The sequence below is a fragment of the Quercus suber genome, unplaced genomic scaffold (genome assembly GCF_002906115.3).
Source record: "Quercus suber isolate HL8 unplaced genomic scaffold, Cork oak 2.0 scaffold_7, whole genome shotgun sequence".
Classification (NCBI taxonomy): Eukaryota; Viridiplantae; Streptophyta; class Magnoliopsida; order Fagales; family Fagaceae; genus Quercus; species Quercus suber.
In genome coordinates this window covers 217,338-237,701 of record NW_027069473.1, presented here as the reverse complement: position 1 = coordinate 237,701, position 20,364 = coordinate 217,338, and the positions used below count along the sequence as shown (strand labels likewise).

At 36.8% G+C, this 20,364-nt stretch overlaps 1 protein-coding gene across 1 annotated transcript; it reads left to right on the top strand.

Moving 5' to 3' along the window:
- Positions 1 to 13,604: 13,604 nt before the first annotated feature.
- LOC112016617 (trihelix transcription factor GT-1) lies at positions 13,605 to 17,553 on the top strand. The gene is made up of 4 exons (XM_065774751.1): positions 13,605 to 14,574; positions 16,005 to 16,136; positions 16,419 to 16,643; positions 16,980 to 17,553. Exons 1-4 carry the CDS (start codon positions 14,082 to 14,084, stop codon positions 17,183 to 17,185), a joined length of 1,056 nt encoding a protein of 351 aa, XP_065630823.1. The 5' UTR covers positions 13,605 to 14,081; the 3' UTR covers positions 17,186 to 17,553.
- The last annotated feature ends 2,811 nt before the right edge of the window (positions 17,554 to 20,364 follow it).

Below are 20,364 nucleotides of genomic sequence, written 5' to 3'. Positions count from 1 at the left end.
AGCAGCTTGTAGTCGACCAGACCCTTCCTGATCCTATTGAAGCACCCAAAGAGTCTGGTCAAGCTGGAGACCAGGGCAAGCAAGCTGAGGATCAGACCACGGATGCTGGTACCCAGCCCAACCATACTGCTGACCATTTGGCTCCTCAGACGAAGACTTAGATATCTAAGAATTTCTATTTCGTACTTGTATTAGTTAGTTAGTTAGATTTTTTTTTTCTTCTTATGTAAGGGATTGTAATGTACTTTCTTTTTAATTAATGAAATTGTTCTTCTATTTTCTGTCTTCGTCGTACATGTTATGAAATTTACTATTATTGCAAATGACTATCTTGTAGTTAATATAACATAGGCAAACTCAACAATGATATCATATTAATGATGCAAACAATTTACTCTAATACTGGAAGAAACTGATTGTGTAAGAATTATTAATAAATATTAAAAGCAATGAATGGTATGAAGATCTTACAGTTTTTCTCGAATATTTATGGAGAATACTTCTGAGCACTAACTTTGTATTGAGTACGTGGCCGAAGAGATTTATCAGAAGCTGACATTTACTCAAATAAGTTTAAACACTTAGGAGGATTGTAAGGGAGTGTTAATTAACCCAAATCATCTGATCCGAGGACTTCAGGCATGATTGAGTTTAAGTTTAAACACTTAGGAAAATTGTAACAGAGTGTTAAGTAATCCAAATCATCTGGTCCGAGGACTTCAGGCATGATTGGATTTAAATTAAACACTTAGGAAAACTATAACGGAGTGTTAACTAACCCAAATCATCTGGTCCGAGGACTTCAAGCATGATTGGATTTAAATTTAAACACTTAAGAAAACTGCAACGGAGTGTTAACTAACCCAAATCATCTAATCTGAGGCCTTTAGGCATGATTGGATTTAAGTTTAAACACTTAAGGAAATTGTAACGGAGTGTTAACTAACCCAAATCATCTGGTCTGAGAACTTCAGGCATGATTGGATTTAAGTTTAAACACTTAAGAAAACTGCAACAGAGTGTTAACTAATGCAAATCATTTAGTCCGAGGACTTCAGACATGATTGGATTTAAGTTTAAACACTTAAGAAAATTGTAACGGAGTGTTAACTAACTCAAATCATCTGGTCTAAGGACTTCAGGCATGATTGGATTTAAGTTTAAACACTTAGGAAAATTGTAACAGAGTGTTAACTAACCAAAATCATCTGGTTCAAGGACTTTTGGCATGATTGGATTTAAGTTTAAACACTTAGAAAAATTGTAACAGAGTGTTAACTAACCCAAATCATCTGGTCCGAGAACTTCAGGCATGATTAGATTTAAGTTTAAATACTTGTTCAAAAATTTATATAATAAATTGGCATATTGATTAAAGAAAAGGTTCGATTAATAATAGTACCTTTTGAGATTGTTTACATTTCAAGGGCGTGGTATTACATGACTATCTAAGTCTTCCAAAAAATACGCTCCAATGCCAGCCTCTGAGGTAATATGATATGACCCTTTCCAATTGGGTCTTAACTTTGCCCAAGTGGAGTTTTTTGCAGTGCCCACAACTTTCTTGAGCACCAAGTCACCAGGTTCTAGAGGTCTTAGCTTTACATTGACATCATAGCCCTGCCTGAGCTTTTGTTGATAATGTGCTAATCGGACCATTGTATTTTCTCTCTTTTTATCAATCAGATCCAAACTCTTCTCCAACAGCTCACCATTGCCGGTTAGACTAAATAAGCAGATTTTTAGTGTTCGAAATCCAGTCTCTAGAAGTATGACAGCTTTAGCCACATAGGTCATCGAAAAGGGGGTCTCTCTAGTAGACCTATGAGGCATAGTTCTATATGTCCAAAGTACTCTTCTACCCATTTGCCTTTTGTGTCATCTAGTCTTTTCTTTAGTCCATTTACTATGACTTTGTTAACAACTTCTGCTTGCCCATTCCCTTGGGGATAAGTAGGGGTGGAGTATTTATTCGTGATCCCCAACTCAACACAGTAATTCCTGAATGCTTTACTATCAAATTGAAGGCCATTATCCGAGATGAGGGTATGGGGAATTCCAAACCGAGTGACAATATTTTTCCAGATAAACTTCTTTGCATCGACATCCCTGATGTTGGCTAGAGGCTCAGTTTCAACCCATTTGATGAAGTAGTCTGTGCCGACCAGTAGGTACCTCTTATTTCCTGCGGCCTTAGGGAATGGATCTACTATATCTAACCCCCATTGAGCAAATGGCCATGGGCTAGATAGTGGATTAAAGACTCCACATGGTTGATGTATATTTGGTGCAAATCCCTGACATTGATCGCATTTTTTAACATATTCATGGACTTCTTTCTGCATATTCGGCCACCAATAACCTTGAGTAATGGTCCTGTGAGCCAAAGATCTACCTCTAGTATGATTTCCACAGATTCCTTCATACAATTCTTCTAAAAGTGATTCGGCTGCTTCAGGATGCATGCATAATAAGTATGGTCCTGAAGAGGAGCGTTTGTACAATTTATGACCCTCGGATAACTAGAATCTAGTTGCCTTCCTCCAAACTTTGTCGGCTTCCAGCTTCTCTTTAGGCAAAATATCATCCTTCAGGAATTTAACTATAGGATCCATCCCACTGAACTCGGCTCTGATTTGATGAACTTGAACAACTTCACTCCTTGTTCCTGTAGGCTTATGCAAGTCTTCAACGAGGATAACTCTAGGCAAATCCTGCATCAAGGATGTGGCAAGCATGGCCAAAGAATTAACATGTGCATTTCCACTTCTGGGGATGTGCAGTAAGTCAAAAGATTCAAACTCCGACTGCAAGCATTTAACTCGGCTTAAGTACTCCTGCATTCGTTCATCTTTCACCTCAAATTCTCCTTGTACTTGTCCGATGACTAGCCTTGAGTCTGAGAACACTTCTACTAACTTTCCTCCCATCTTTTGAACCATAGCCATTCCCATCAGTAGAGCTTCATACTCAGCCTCATTATTTGTGGCCGTGAAACTTAATCTTAGCAATTTTTCAATAACAATTCTTTTTGGAGATATTAACACTATCTCCACTCCAGATCCTTTCTGGTTCGCTGCACCATCTACATATACTTCCCAAGATGAAGGGCCTTTCTGGGAGATTACGCCAACCCATTTTCCATCCATGTCTTGCGTTGGTATCAATTCTTCTAACGAGGGCTCAATAAACTCAGCTACTAAATTTGCGAGGACTTGCCCCTTTATGGAGGTGCGTGGCATATATTTGATATCAAAAGCCCCTAGGATAGTGCCCCATTTGGCTATTCTCCCTGTGTAGTCAGCACTTCTGAGTATGATTTTGAGTGGAAGTTGGGTAAGAACAACCACTGTGTGCGCTTGGAAATAATAAGGCAACTTCCGAGTGCCGAGCACTACTGCCAAGATTGCTTTCTCTAATGGCAAATATTGAATCTTTGCCTTATGCAATGATTTACTCACATAGTAAACTGGCCTTTGTACACCTTGGTCCACTCGTATCAACACCAAACTCACAGCATAAGGGGCTATAGCAATGTAGGCAAACAAGACCTCATCTGGCTTAGGATTGGACATGATTGGCGGCTGAGCTAAATAGTCTTTAAGTTGTTGGAAAGCCAAAGCATACTCTTCAATCCACTTGAATCCTTTTCATTTGTTGATCAACGAAAAGAAAGGTTTACACCTATCTGCTGATCGAGAAATGAATCAGTTCAGAGCAGCGGTCATTCTTGTCAGTTTCTGAACTTCTTTGGGATTCTGAGGAGCTTGTAAATTTTTGATGGCCTTTATCTGATCGGGGTTAACTTCGATTCCCCTGTGAGTCACCATGTACCCTAAGAATTTGCCTGACCCCACACCAAATGAGCATTTGGAAGCGTTTAAACGTAGCTTGTACCTCCTTAGAACTTCAAAAATATTTTCAAGATCCTTTACATGTTCAGAGACGATCTTGCTTTTCATCACCATGTCATCTATGTAAATCTCGATACTTTTACCCAGCTGTGGCTCAAACATCCTTGTCATAATTCTTTGGTAGGTGGATCATGCATTTTTCAAACCAAATGGCATCACTTTGTAGTGGTAGTTTCCAATAGGGGTGACAAAAGTAGTCTTCTCCTAATCCTTTAAGGCTAATGGTATTTGATGGTAACCTTGGAAAGTATCCAGGAAACTCATCCGAGGATGGCTGACAGTAGCATCTACTAGCTGATCAATTTTTAGCATAGGGAATGGATCCTTAGGACAAGCCTTATTCAAATCAATGAAGTCCACACATACTCGCCATTTCCCATTCTTCTTCTTTACCACCACCGTATTTGTTAGCCATTCAGGATAAAAAACTTCTTTAATAGCCTCAGCTTGTTTGATCTTTGTTACTTCTTCTCTTACTGCATTAGCATGCTCCTTGGATGGGCGCTGAGAAGGCTGCTTCTTAGGTGTAATTAATGGATTAACCTTCAAATGGTGACATATGAATTTTGGATCCACCCTTGGGGCTTTGTAGGCATTCCAGACGAATATATGAAGGTTTCTTTTAAGGAACTTTGTTAGCTCTTCCTTCTCCTGCAGAGGTAGCTGAGATCCAACTTGAAAGAACTTTTTTAGATTGTTTTCGATAGTAACTTTAACTAAATCTTCGTACCTAGCACCTTTGGTTGTATCTTCGATGGGCGATACCCGAGGATTTAACTGCTATAAACCCCTTTCGGCTTGGGCCGAGGACTCAGTTTCGGGCTTATGTCGGATGGCAGTCACTAAGCACTGTCTGGCCACCGATTGATCTCCCTGGATTTCACTAACCTGTCCCTTAGATGGATATTTAACCTTCTAATGTAGAATAGAGAAAACAACCCCTAGTGTATGGAGCCAAGGTCTAGCTACAATTGCAGTATAGGGCGAATACACGTCCACAACGATGAAATCCACCTCTACTACTTCTACACTAGTTTGCACAGGCAATCGTATTTGTCCCTTCGGGGTAACAACTCTTCTTTCAAAACTCACCAGGGGAGAATTGTATGGTTCCAAATCATCAGTTTTTAAGTTCAGTCCCCTGTAGAGATCATGATACATTATCTCTACCGCGCTTCCCTGGTCCACCATAACCCTTTTCACGTCATACCCTCCAATTTTGAGGGTGATCACTAAAGCGTCATCATGGGGTTGGATGGTCCCAACCTTGTCTTTATCTGAGAATCCTAACACCAGTTTGGTATCTGATTTAACTCTCTTCAGACCATGACTAAAGTCTCCTGCAGGTAACCGGGCCACCGACATAACCTTAGATGGCAAAGATCCTGTTCTCCCCGAGGCTGCGAAGATGACATTAATAGTTCTCAAAGGAGGCTTCGAAGAATCATCTCTTCGGGGCTCCGAGTTTGTTTGACCTCCTTGGCTGCTAGAATGATGCAAAAGTTGTTTCAATCGACTCTCGCGGACAAGCTGGTCCAAATGATCCCACAAGCTCCTACAATCCTCTGTGGTATGCCCGTGGTCCTGATAATACTAGAAATAGAGGTTATGATTACGCCTTTCAGGGTTTTCCACCATCTTGTCCGGCCACTTGAAGAATGGTTCATTCTTGATCTTTTCTAACACTTGATGTATTGGCTCTTTGAATACAGCGTTGACAACTTGAAGATTTGCTGATCCTGACTGCCCCAAAAAATCCCTACGCTACTTGTTATTACCGTATCTATCCGACCTGAAATCTCACCTCTCTTGGGGGATGACCTTATCTTTTCCATTTCCCTGCTGCTGATCTTCCTCAACTCTTTTATACTTGTCAATACAGTCCATGAGCTGACGCACGTTAGTAATTGGCTTACCAGTTAGGGACTTCCTTAAACCATGTTCAGTAGGGAGGCCAAGCTTGAACGTATTAAGGGCCACTCCATCACAGTCATCTTTCATCTCATTGAACATTTCCCAGTACCTATCTGAGTATGTTTTCAAGGTCTCACCTTCTTGCATGCTCAAAGATAACAAATAAGCTAAGGGCTTAGCCATTCTTCGTCAGTGACACAACAAGAACCAAATGCTTGAGTGAGTTCTCTGAAGGAGTTAATGGAATCTGCTTTCAGGCTGTCAAACCATTTCATCGCAACTGGTCCAAGACTGGAGGGGATGACTTTGCACATCAAAGCTTCATCTTTAGAATGGACTGCCATCTTCTGGTTGAAGTGGCTTACATGTTCTACAGGGTCTGTCTTCTCATTGTAGATAGTGAATGTCGGCTGATGAAAACGACGATGAAGTTTTGACTGTTCGATCCTGTGCGTGAAAGGCGATTTGGAGATTTGATTCAAAGTTTTGCTCATAGCATCATTCCCTATGCCCCCATGTGATGGACTTGGTGGTTGGCGCTCGTGATAGTACTCTTCTTCGTAAGAGAAAGACTCACTAACTAGTGTTCTGGTCCTACGTCTATAAGAGACATCCTGCTTATCGTCAGAGTCATCATCGAAGTAAGAAGATGTTCGCCTTCTCTTTGCATGGCGCAACTCTCTTTTCAGCTTGTCAATCTCTAGTTGCATGTTCTTGTTTTTCTCTGCATGAGACATGTGACTTCCACTATGTGACTGGCTTCGATCAATATGCGTAGTGTGTACACTACCTTCACGATCATGTCTCTGCTCCGAGTTAAGAAAAAGATCAATGTGCTGGGATGCTCTAGATTTTGTTGGTGGTTGCCTTGGTTCTGCCATCATCAATCGTTGCTTCCATTCTTGCTCAAACTCTTCCCACAGACGGCGCCAATTGTAGGGTCAATTTTGGTGGCCCAAGCCCAAAAGATCTAGAGTCTGAGTCCAATGAACCCGAGACAATGAATTGGTAGAGAGTGGGTAAAAGAGCTGGGCTGGATAGGAATTAAATAACGGCTAGCATGAGATTCAAAGATAAATAAACATAAAGGCACTCATAAAACCTGACTGAATAAACATCGAAGAGATAGTTCATAAATTATAATCTTATTTCTAAACTCTAACAATCTTTTGTACTACAGTTTTTTTTTTCTCTCTCTCCCTTTTTCTCCCCCCCTCTTCTTATGGGGGATCTTTCACATTATATAGTGCCTTTTGGATCATTTTGATCATACACTTGTTAGTTATCTGAGCATTTACTTGAGTATATATCCCATCAGACCTCTTTTTTGGTTCTCTGTGAGTGGTGGTGGTTGAGAGTGCACTATTCAGGGGTTTTCTCCACATTAATGCGGCCAGAAAAGTTGTTGCAGTGCATTTAATGTGGTGGTAGCAGCTTTTCCTCCAGGTATTTATCCGTTTTTATCATCTCCATACATGCTTGAAGTTTATCCTTATTATTGGAACTGTCAGGAAGGCCACTTGAAGCCACTTGAACCACCCAGGTACTTGCTTGACCAAGAATCACCGTATCCGAGGAGATCATATTCTTCGGACCACTGACGCTCTCTTCGGACTATACTCTTCGCTCATTTCCAGGTATGTTTTGCCCACTTGGGTCCTTTCTCAATCACTTTATCCTTTTCAAACACGCCCTAGTCTTCGATTAGGGCCTTAGGCCCATTATATAACTCTGGGCTTTTACCCCCACATAGGTCATTTTATGGCTAAGTGGTATGTGTGTGTGTGTATATATATATATATATATTTTTTTTTTTTTCTCTCATACACTTGGATATTTAAATTTTAATCCATTTTCAGTGTTATATTGTAGAATTAGGTTTATATTATTGTTATTCTATCTTTTATCTCAAAAAAGGTTTATATTATCATTTAAAACTAATATGCTAGTAGTAAAAAAAAAAAAATGCTCATAATAGTTTTAATTAATAACTTTTTAAAAGACAAAGCTACAAAGATGATTTGTATATAAAAACTGGACCATAAAAAAAAAAAAAAAAATTCACTTACAAAACTAGTCAAAAAAAGAAAAAAAAAAAAAAGAAGAAGAAGCAAAATTTCACTCACTTTATTATTATTATTATTTTTTATAATGAGAAACAAACAAATTTTGATTTTTAGTCTTGAGTAGACCTTTGCATATTTATTGCACTAAAACCTGTATGACCAACTGGCTCCAACATGTACAGCGCCACATCTCATTTTTCAATTGGCATTTCGTGGACTTCTTTTGAAGGAGCCATTTCTGGATTTTAGTATGAGTTTTGTTGAAGTTTGAACAAATATGATTTCTTTGGATCCAGATTTGCCGCAATAAAGAATCAATTGAAAGTTAAAAATTCTTTTTTAACCTTTAACCTTTCAAATTTTTTTCATCTCATAACTACAAGGTAATTTGACTGTGCAATCATTGCATGAGATCCAAATCTGACTAGTTTTTTGTTTTAAAAGATAATAAATTGGAAGTCAAAAGTCTTGTAATTTGATAGAATTATCTAAACAACTTGAGTTAAAATTCTCCTCTTCCATTTGTTGTTAAAAAAAGTTTTTTTTTTTTTTTAAGAGCAAAATGGAAATTGTGTCATCAAATTGATTTCAAATTCCTAATGCTTTCACAATCAGCTTATTAATCATCTCAACATCATTATTTATTCTAAACATTAAAAATGTCATAAACTTTAGTGCAATTAAAAAAAAAAAAACGTTTAGTGCGCTCTTAATTGTTCTATTTTCTCAAATATTTTAAGTGTATTAGATGAAAATGTTCATATTCAAATTCTCTCCCTCCATCGAATTAAGGAAAAAAAAAATGATAAGATATTTTCTTGATATTTGCAACATATTAATTATCTAAATGATATAATTTCTTAAAAAAAAAATTAAAACTTCCCCTAGTCTAACCCTCAGAGTCTTGGATGTTAGATCCCTCAACCTTAGGGCAAAGTAAACTATAAATGTCTTTTCTTTTGGCAAGTGGTAATTCTTTTATTTAGTAATATTGGTACACAAATAAGGGTTTTACTTAAAAAAAGTATATACATCTTTTATTTCTAAACTACAAATTAGATAAAAATCTCTTTCTTTTATAGTAAAGACATTTATAGTTTTCCTTAAAAGAAGTATTCATATTCTTTTGGCAAGTAGATGTGTGCCTTTAGCTCTTTTATCGTGGAGACATTTATAGTTTTCCTTAAAGTATCCATAATTAAAAATTATTTATATTCTTTTGGCAAGCAGATGTGCCCTTTTAGCTCAATTACATTATGTGTTTCACCGATGATATTCAAATTTCAAATCTCTCACTGCATTGCAAGTTTTGTAACTATCAAATTATTTAAAAAAAAACACACACACACACACATATATATATATATATGAGTTGAGTTTAAGTTACACCTTGTGTAACTCTAAGTAATGTTACACCACCCAATAACTTGTTATAAAATTCATATTTTAAAAATCCTATCATTGAATTACATTTTCTATATGTTCTTAACAAGCATTCTAATTTTCATGTCAATTGGATGTTATTTACCATTTGATCTATAAGCTCATATTTTATGCATTATTTTAAACTATAAAAACTTGATTTAAAAAATTGATTGATAACATGGCTATTAATTTTTGATTACCTTAAAATTTTTCAAGCATAGAGAACATACGAAAATAATGTAATCTAGTGGTAGGTTTGTCAAAATTTACATCCAATTAAAAAATATTTAGTGTGTAACATTATTTAGAATTACACTAGGTGTAACTTGAACTCATTTTTATATATATATATATATATATATATATATAAGCTTTGTTTTTGGCAGAATTGGAAGTGAATATTGACCAAATTTTAGTTTTTCTTTTTTTGGTAAAGGTATTTGATTGGAATAGGTGTTTCTGGATGTGGGTTTTATTGGGTAATGCCTGATTTGTGTTATCTGGGTGTATATGATTGGGATAGCTTACAATATTTTTGTGTTACTTGAGATTGCCATGTGTAGTGCTTGCTGTCTTATGGAATGATTCTATTAGAAGCTATATTTAGAGGCCTTGGAAATGGGTATAAGTATAACAGATTAAGTTGAAAAAGCAAATCTACCTTATCAAAGCATGCTCTTGAAATTGCTATTTTTAGTTATTCCTCATTTTGCAAATATATATTGATAGTCACATGTTCAATCTTTTGCAATGTTATAGTGCTTACTTTGAGTTTTCTGTACACCGCTTACTTTGGTTTTCATATTTGTGGGGGGGGAGTGGGTGGGTCGGTGGGTACTGGGTGTGGGGGTATGTAGCTCAGTTTGTGGTGCTGTATGTTCTAGTTCTGTTTAGAAACCAGGATATCTCATCAACGGTACTGGGTGTAGGGGTATGTAGCTCACTTTGTAGTGCGAATGTCATGTTCTAGTTCTGTTTAGAAACAGGATATCTCATCAACCAGTTAAGGGATTCATAGATCAATTTACTTGAATGAATATAATTTTCTTCCCAGTTTCATACGCATGTCAAGAAGGGAAGTCCATGCTAATGACCATTTATCTGCCTTGGCTTCTTGACTAGACTTGTCCCTTTTACCTTATTTTTCCCTAAAAGCTTACATTTCATCGGATTTCAAATCACTAGGTCTCAATTTATCTACAGGAAAGAAGTTCCTTTTGAATCATGAAATTAAGTTTTTTAGTTTTAAATCCTGCCTGTTTGCAGTTGTCTGATCTGAATGGAAAATGAATGGGGACTATCTTTTCTGATAACCCACATATCTTGTCCTTTCAATTTCCTTCCACTCGATGATTATGATGATTTTCTCTTCAGTCTTTTAAGAGTAAAAAATACATGGACAGTTTTAGAGCTTTTTTCATTAGCAGCCTATATGTTACCGATTGGTCAATTTTAAATGTTAGTATTTGTGTATCATAAATGATTCTTTCTGCAAAATGGTTCTTTTAGGTAAAAAATGTCCAGAAGATTCTCACTCCTGTGATTGCATGTTCTTACAATCCTCGTGCCTTATTTGGCTCTCTGATTATCTGTAGTGAACATATGAGCCTGGATGATGCAGAGCATTCTGCGATTTTAATTGTTTCCAAATGTCATATGCTCCTGTGTATTGAGAGCATCTGTAGCCTCATCATGTAGATTATTGAACACATATCTATGGATATTAGGATAATGGATAGATGGCAGTAACCAAGTTGGATAATTTTCATACTGACTGATGCAAAATTCTTATATTTTTGGATTTGGAATATCTAAACCCATTTATCCTTACCTTTCAGATCAAGTGCTTAGTTATTCTTCTTATGCCCTTACAATTTCATTATATTATAAGCTGCTCTGGCTGTTCTCGCTCCCATTCCTATCCACAGTTGGGATTGTTAACCTCTGCAAAATAGTGAAAATACATCTTCTATACAAGACCAATTTTCTATTAAAAAATTTCAGTAGTATCTGTGATGGATTACCTATATAAAAAAAAAGTTGCATCTGTGATAAATTAGTGGACTTGATTGCCTAAGTTTCTTTTACTCCTAACACCATTGTCATGACATTAACAGATAGTTGATATTTTGGCTATGTTGGTTAACTTTCTTCAGTTCTTCTCCATAATGGAAGATGTAACATCTCTTCTTTTTGAAGTAACCATGGCTCATCCTGTTACACTTAACTCTTATCATTGGTAATAGTTGAGAGGGGATTACAAAGGCAAAGATTAAACTTGGAACTGATAGCTACAGTGCTTGAGTTGGATATTACTGGAAGTTACAAAACGGTTAGAAAAGCCGTTTTGCATCTCAGTGGAGCCGTATTTCCATTTTTGATTTCGTGCATTCTATCTCTATTTGATTTGTTTGTATTTGTTTCTAGTACATTTTGTTCATCATCGTGAACATGACGTACTTTTTTTAATGAAGATATCTATTACCTATCAAAAAAAAGAAAATGAAGGAGACTTAGATGCACTTTTCAATAATTTAGTTCTTGATTTAGTATTTCTGTCATTTATACTTCTGGTGAAGTCTGATATAATGTGACACAGAAGTGTGATCTCCAAGCAGTCGTATATAAATGTTTGCGTGAAAGGCGTTCCTCCTAGTCAGGAAGTCAGGAATCTATTGTGAAGTCTAGCTGAGCTTGTTAATATTTTTGCTATTAGTTGTTAGATTAACGTTTTTATTAACCCAGTGCTAGTGATTTATGGATTTGGAGTACTTTGCTCACATAAGTCTGTCTGATTTATTCTCCTGAATGCTTCCGGTGACCCAATATCATAAGTTCTTAACTGAAATTTTCTGAATGGGGAGCCAAACTTTATGAAATCTGGCTTCTGTAGTCGGTTATCTTTAATAAAATCTGAACAAGGTCTCATGCTTTTGAATTGTGCCATTCTAATGTTCGTTGAAGCATCACATGGCATATTGGGATTTCCTGTGCATGATTTAGTTGAGCATCCTTTTTTACCTTTGTCTTTTATTTTTTTAAAAACATTGGTTGAGCATCCTTTTATGTTCTACTTCATTAGTTTGTTGCACACTTGCATATATGATTTACATATTTCCACTGCTTGGGCATCCATTAACTAGTGTAATAAATGTCCTTTACAATTGGTTTCTTGAAATTTGCAACACCTTACCTCCTGGTTTAAACTGCAGTTTATATGGTTGTTTATTTATATTCACTTTTTTCTTGTAATAATATAATAGGCAACATGGATAAATCTTTTAATTGTATGATCTGACATGGTTCAAAAACATGTATAAATCTTTTAATTTTATTTTATGACATGGTTCTGTTATTATAAACTGGTGCCAATATGACAAACTGCTTAACTCATTTTGTGCTCACCCAGGTATTGAGGATGCTGGCATTTCTTTTGGACCAGTGGAAGGTATGGAAATATTTGATTGTCTTTCTTTGATTTACATTTTATGTTTCTTTCTATCCTATTTACTGGATTGCTGGATTTTTTTTTTTTTTTTTTTTTNTATATATATTTATAGGATCCTGTTAACAGGGTTTTAAAAATTTATTAAAAAAAATATTTTTTTACTAGAAAAAAGTTTGAGTAATGTGCCAAGTATAAACTATTTTACAATATTTTTATAAACTGTAGATATAGCAAATTCTTATTAGTACTTATATGGGTCCGCCACTAATGTCACTTTTTTACTTATTAACAATCACTTATTACATTATGAGTAATGATACAGACACAAACTATTTTACAACATTTTTACAAATTATTGATGTGATAAATTTTTATTAGTTCTAATCTGGGCTATCATTAATATCACATTTTTATTTACCAATAATTATTTGGTAAATGCAGCCATATAACAGTTTGTAAAAATGTTGTAAAATATTTTGTGTCTATAACATTAGTCTTACATTAATAATTTATAAAAAAGTTTGTAAAATAGTTTATGTATGTAGCATTACTCAAAAAATTTCTGAAAGTATTTTCTAAACTAATGCGGTTAGGACACCCCCTTAACTTTTGCCATAATATATATATATATATATATATATATATGAATGGTCTTAAAACATTTATTATTAGACCATTTTAAAAAAGTTTTAATATCATTTTATAGTAAAAAATATAAAAAATTGTCAAAAGATTGATTACTTTTATATTTCTTTGCCAGAAAATTTCAATTAGTTTTTTTTTAAAAAAAATAAAAACTTTTTTTCCCATATATATTTTGGATAGTTCTTCCTTGCGGCTCTCTGCCTAAAATCGTCCAATGACAATTAATAGAGTTTGAGTGCAAAATTCAAGGATAGGACAGGGGAGGAGCAGAAATGAACAGTTGAACGCAAGAAAGAAAGAAAGAGAGGAGTCCATATCAAGTTCAATCGATTCCCCCATTTCTCCGCTAATCAAACACAAAGCTTTTACTTCACGCACTTCTCTCTCGCTCTCTCTCTCTCTCTCTCTCTCTCTCCCTCAACTCACAAGGACACACTTGTTTGCTAAAACCCCAAAATTACCGTTTGCAATAAAGTGAAACCAAATCCAAAAAAAAAAAAAGAGAAAAGAACCGCACTCAACTTCCTCATCTCAATCCCCTTATTACACCAACAAAATGAACTTTTTTTAACTCTCACTCCCACTTCCTCATCTCAATCTAATTCTCTCTCTTTGTCTGAGGCATTTTCACAAACACCTACATCAGAGAAAAAACAAAAGCCCACCACTATGTACTTGTCCGAGAAGCCGCGCCCCATAGACTTCTACAAAGAAGAAGGCGCACGCGACATGATGATCGAGGTCGTCTCCAATGGCGGCGGCGGCGGCGGCGACCTGCCACCTCACCACGCTCCTCAACCTCACCCTCACGCGCACGCCCACTCTCACCACCAGCACCAGCAAATGATTCTCGGCGACAGCAGCGGCGGCGACGAGGACCATGAAGTCGAAGTCGAAGTCGAAGTCAAGGCTCCCAAGAAGCGAGCCGAGACGTGGGTCCAAGACGAGACTCGTAGCTTAATCTCTCTGCGCAGAGAAATGGACGGGCTGTTCAACACTTCGAAGTCGAACAAGCACTTGTGGGAGCAGATTTCATCGAAGATGAGAGAAAAAGGGTTCGATCGATCACCCACTATGTGCACCGACAAGTGGAGGAACTTGCTTAAAGAGTTCAAGAAGGCTAAGCACCAATTTTTTTTTTTTTTTTTTTTTTTGTTTTTTGGTTGGGTTGCTCATGACTAGTGTGGATCTTTAAGTTTAGTGGTTTTTGTTTTATTATGTTTTTAGTTGTGCAGAAAAAGGAAATAAAATAGGAAATTGCACACCATTCTTGTTGCATGGGACATGCATGTTCACATGCTCATTGTTGTTTGAATTTTAGTCTACAATAAAATATGGCTATATATTGGATGGAATCGCCAATGACCTCTTAGGTCAAGTGGAATTTCTGAGTATTTTCAATGGAAATGTCCAGCATTTGAATTCCCCCTCCCTCACTTAAAATATATTAGAAAATATATATTGGATGAAATCACCCCTGCTACCATAAACAATCATTTAGCTTTGAATTATATTATTTTATTATGGATGCTGAGCTTTTCATGTTAAAGGAAGTGTGAAGTATTCTCTACCCATTGCCAAGATACAGAACTCTTTTAAAGTTGTGATTACAAATAATAGTAATGAATCAACTATCATTAAAGAATTAGTTGCATGTTGAGACAAGAAATCTGGGTTTTGGAAGTTTAGTTTATAAAAGAGCTCATTTCATATCAGCTACTTATTCTTTGGTCTACCATTGTCACTTGATGACAGCTACACAATACTGATCTGAGTTTTTACAGAAAAAGTTTCTTTGTCATCATTGGCTGCTTCTTTTGTTTTTTCAGCTCTGTAAATGAGTGTGTTGGTATAATAGCGATTGAAGCTCCTTATGCCTGGTTCCGTTCTCCCCTAAAAACAAATACCCTTATAAATGAAATAGAAGAAATTGAGAAATGAGAGCAAAGAGGATAAGAATTAGCTATATTGGGGTAAATGATTTATGGACTTACACTTACCTAGTTTGATATAGAGTGAACTTGATTTTCTGCATGGATATACAGATGCAATACCACTATTTGTAATCGGCATTTCTGTTGTCTTTCCTCAATGCAAACACCATTTTCCATTTCCTGACTTGAGACAAACTTTATTGGAGGGTAGTTAAAATGTATTGCCAAAGTTCTCTTGATTATCTCCTAGTTCTTTTCTCTATGTTGCTTTAAGTTTTGAGTAGATAATTTCTTTACTTGTATTGATTTGTTGTTTAGGTCTAGTCCACTTCAATAATCCATAGAACAGTCTATTAAGGTCCAATAGAGAGGACAGAGGCTTGACAATACTACTGCCTATTTCAGAGTTCAGTATTTTGTTGATACTTACCTAAGTATATCTTACAGCTGAGACCTAAATACTTTGACGCAAAGCAATCATCTGAATTATATGTATCTCTGGTCGTTTAGATACTTTTGCACAGCCTTTTTTTTATTATTTTATGATAATTATTATTATGTACTTTTTCTGTTTTGGGGGAGAGAGAGAGTTTTCCTTGTTATCCATGATCTTAAAGAAAAATGTTTTTCCCTCCCATTTAAGTTCCTTCATGTGCAGCTACTGGCAGGCCAACACTCAATCTTGAGAGACGTTTGGATCATGATGGACATCCTCTAGCCATTACCACAGCTGATGCAGTTGCAGCAAGTGGTGTTCCTCCTTGGAATTGGAGAGAAACCCCTGGAAATGGTAACTTTGCAGTTAATCTGACTGTTTTGAAATTATCTTAACAGACATCTTTATTTGTGACTTCTCCTTCAAGTTGTGTTCTGTGGATGAGTACCATTTTGTTAATAGTAAGAACATTTTGTTTATGGGTGGAATGTCCTCTGTATGACTGCCTGAGTGAGTGAGATCAGGGCCACTACTATGGATCATGAGCCTTTTGGCTTCTTTTTTTTTTTTGAGAGGACAATATAATAAATGATTTCTTTATGTTGACTTTATAGTTCTCTATTCCCTTACTTGCAGGTGGGGAGAGTCAGTCATATTGTGGGAGGGTAATATCAGTCAAGTGGGGTGATTACACGAGAAGGATAGGTATTGATGGTAGCACAGATGCCATCAAGGAGGCAATAAGATGCGCTTTCAGGTTGAGAACCAAACGTGCGTTTTGGTTGGAGGATGAGGATCAGATAATCCGAAGTCTTGACCGGGATATGCCTTTGGGGAATTATATGCTTCATCTTGATGAAGGTACAATTATATGTGGTTTTATAAAGGTCATTATGATTCTAAATATTTCTTAAGAAAAGGATCACCCCAAAAAAATAAAAGTTGAAAGGTAGCAGCTTTTATTGATGGGATTAATTATCACATTTCTTTTTGTTTCACCTTTTCAAGAGCTGTAGTGCTGTTACGAAATTGGATCTTTCTAATGAAGTATGTTCCCTATAGCCGCATTCCCTAACCCAGCATAATAACTTTAACAGGTCGACAATAACCTGGAAGAGTTGTAAATATCTTTTTCCCCTTATGCTGAGCAATTTTTTTGGTTGGGGCTAAGCAGAAATGTTGAACTCCTAATTGCAGGATTGGCCATTAAAGTGTGTCTTTATGATGAGTCCGATCACATACCAGCAATGCATACTGAGGATAAGATTTTTTACACTGAAGATGATTACCGTAATTTTCTGTCTCAACGAGGCTGGTCATGTCTAAGGGAGCTTGATGGGTATCGAAACATTGATAGTATGGATGATCTTCGACCTGGTGCAATATACCGTGGTGTGAGTTGAAGACAGCTCATCATTGTCTGGAAGGAGGGACCTCATTCTGTTTTCTTCTTGACATGAGTGCGACCGGCTTGGAACCGTCTAGCTCAGTTGTGTATAATGCTGTTCTCCAGTTAATTTGGTTAAATACTTGCACTGGAGGAACTTTGTTATTCTGTTTACCATACCTACTGATCAGGTTCCTTGTTGCTTAGTTGTGTATAATTCAGTATTATATAGTAGCACATGGAAAAAAGCCTGTTGCACAAATTCTGATCTCTATGTATAGTGGCCTGAACAGCTTGTGTATAAATATGAATTTCCAAGGACAACAAAGGGTTTCCAAGTTCATTACCAGTAAAATCATTTTTCCCACTATGGATTTGCTGCTATTTGCTTTGCCGATTCTGGGCTAATGTATTTGTTGCTATTTGCGTTGTTGTGTTTCTGAGCATGCGGTATAACTGGTTCTTGAAAATGGGCACGTTACTAAACCTATTTCTTGAAACCCTTCATTAATGTTCAAAACAATTCATTAACATGTTTATGTATAATTCAGTATTATATAGTAGCACATGGAAAAAAGCCTGTTGCACAAATTCTGATCTCTACGTATAGTGGCCTGAATAGCTTGTGTGTAAATATGTATTTCCAATGACAACAAAGGGTTTCCAAGTTCATTACCAGTAAAATCATTTTTCCCACTATGGATTTGCTGCTATTTGCTTTGCCGATTCTGGGCTAATGTATTTGTTGCTATTTGCGTTGGTGTGTTTCTGAGCATGCGGTATAACTGGTTCTTGAAAATGAGCACGTTACTAAACCTATTTCTTGAAACCCTTCATTAATGTTCAAAACAATTCATTAACAAGTTTATGTACACAGGTACAACATGCCTGGGAAGAAATACATTAAAATTGCTTCAATTTAAAGACAGGTACCCTGGGGAGAAATACAATACCCTGAGAAGAAATACATTAAAATTGCTTCAATTTAAAGACACAATATGCCTGGGGAGAAATGCAATATGCCTGGGGAGAGTGAAGGTTCTAAATTTTTTAGTTTTTAGCAACTCAAAAAGCTATTTTATCTATTTTGACACCTTAATGAGTTGAGAGAGAGGAAAACTAATTAATAATGAGGGATGGAGGGTGGGATAGAGCTGGGGCCACCATTGTGAGAGGAAAGAGAGAAATTAATAAAAAAAATGTAGATGTAGCAACTTGTTACATTACTAGCAACTTATTGTAGAAAGTTGGTAAATTTTTTAAGTTTGGCACTACTAATAAAGAACAGTTTTTTGGTGTTTGAGTTGTTAAAATAGCATGAGGTGTTAAAAAGCTATTTTAACACACCAAAAAACGTTCTTTATCAGTGGTGCCCAAACTTAAGTTTTTTAGCAACTTGCTACAGTAAGTTGCTACTAGTAACACACTGTGAATGCTCTTAAAACTCAATTGGCCCTTTTTAAACGTGCAGCCTACATTTTAGTGTTTTGGTTGCTAAAACGAAAAAAAAATCGTTCAAAACTTTAAGCACAGCACCTTAAAGTGGTTGTTGCTGACTTTTTTTTTTTTTTTTTTTTTCACGTCTGACTGCTCAACCAACTTTGAAGCTAGCATAGATGCTATTGAAGAGTGTGTCACCCCTGAAATGAACAAGGAGCTGCTGGAGGAGTTCAAGCCGGAAGAAGTTAGAAGAGCACTCAATCAAATGTCACCCGACCAAGGCGCCGGGTCCTGACGGTATGCCCCCTTTATTTTTTCAGCAATATTGGGATGTTTTGGTCCGTGTGTTTTAGATTGTGTTTTACAGGCTCTCAATTCAGGCATTATGCCTCCCCGTGCTAATGAGACATATATTTGCCTTATTCCTAAACTAAGAGCCCCAGAAAATAACAGAGTTCCGACCAATCAGTTTATGCAATGTGATATACAAGATTTTGTCGAAGGTTCTTGCAAACCGACTGAAGAAAATTCTGCCTGAAGTTATAAGTGAAGAGCAAAGCGCATTTGTTCCGGGAAGGCTAATAACTGACAACGTTGTGGTTGCCTTTGAAACAATGCACACCATTGACCAACGAAGAAAGGGTAAGGAGGGCCTAATGGCTATAAAGCTAGATATGAGCAAGGCTTATGACCGGGTGGAGTGGCCTTACTTGGAGGCTATAATGCAGAGATTGGGGTTCAAGGATAAATGGATCTCACTGATTATGATGTGTGTGAAGACGGTATCCTATTCAGTTCTAATTAATGGGAACCTAGAGGCTCTATCACCCCTTCAAGGGGGCTGCGACAAGGGGACCCTATTTCTCCATATCTTTTTCTTCTTTGCACTGAAGGTTTATCAGCAATGATAAAAAGGAAGGAAAGACTTGGTAGTCTGAGGGGTGTAGCGGTTAAGAAAGGAGCTCCAAGAATATCTCATCTTTTCTTTGCGGATGATAGTCTGATTTTCTGTAGAGCTACGACTGGGGATTGTGCACAAATTGCAGAGGTGCTTTCCACATATGAGAAGGAATCAGGGCAAAAGTTGAATAAAGAGAAGACTTCACTTTTCTTCAGCAAAAATACAAGTTCGGATGTTCAGGAAATGGCTAAGGAAACTTTTGGTGCACAGATTATCCAACAACATGAGAAGTATCTTGGGTTGCCCCCCTGATGGGACGTAGTAAAAAGAAAGCTTTTAACCGGATAAAGGATCAAGTGAGTCGAAAAATTGCTGGTTGGAAAGGAAAACTGTTGTCCAATGCAGGGAGAGAAATCCTAATAAAGGCAGTAGCGCAAGCGACGCCCACGTATACGATGAGCTGTTTTAAACTACCGGACTCGCTTTGCTCAGATTTGAACTCGTTGATGGGCAGATTCTGGTGGGGTCAGAAGGCAAACGAAAGAAAGCTAGCTTGGGTGTCGTGGGAAAAGCTTTGTTCCCAAAGATTGAGGGTGGGATGGGTTTTAGGGACTTGAAGGCTTTCAATTTGGCGTTGTTGGCAAAACAGGGATGGCGAATTTTGAAAAACCCGGATTCCTTAGTTCATAAAGTTTTCAAAGCGAAGTATTTCGCGGCGACTACTTTTATGGAGGCTCAAATGGGGAGAAGACCATCATACATTTGGAGAAGTATCATTTCAGCAAGGGAGGTTATTAAAAGGGGGTCTAGATGGGTGGTTGGCAATGGGAGGAAGGTGCATATTTGGAATGACG

Excerpts from the sequence above, each read along its gene's own strand:
- LOC112016617 (XM_065774751.1), top strand. The coding sequence starts at position 14,082 with ATGTACTTGTCCGAGAAGCCGCGCCCCATAGACTTCTACAAAGAAGAA. Across the intron at positions 16,137-16,418 it reads GAGAGAAACCCCTGGAAATG|GTGGGGAGAGTCAGTCATAT; the intron begins GTAACTTTGCAG and ends CCTTACTTGCAG. Across the intron at positions 16,644-16,979 it reads TATGCTTCATCTTGATGAAG|GATTGGCCATTAAAGTGTGT; the intron begins GTACAATTATAT and ends TCCTAATTGCAG.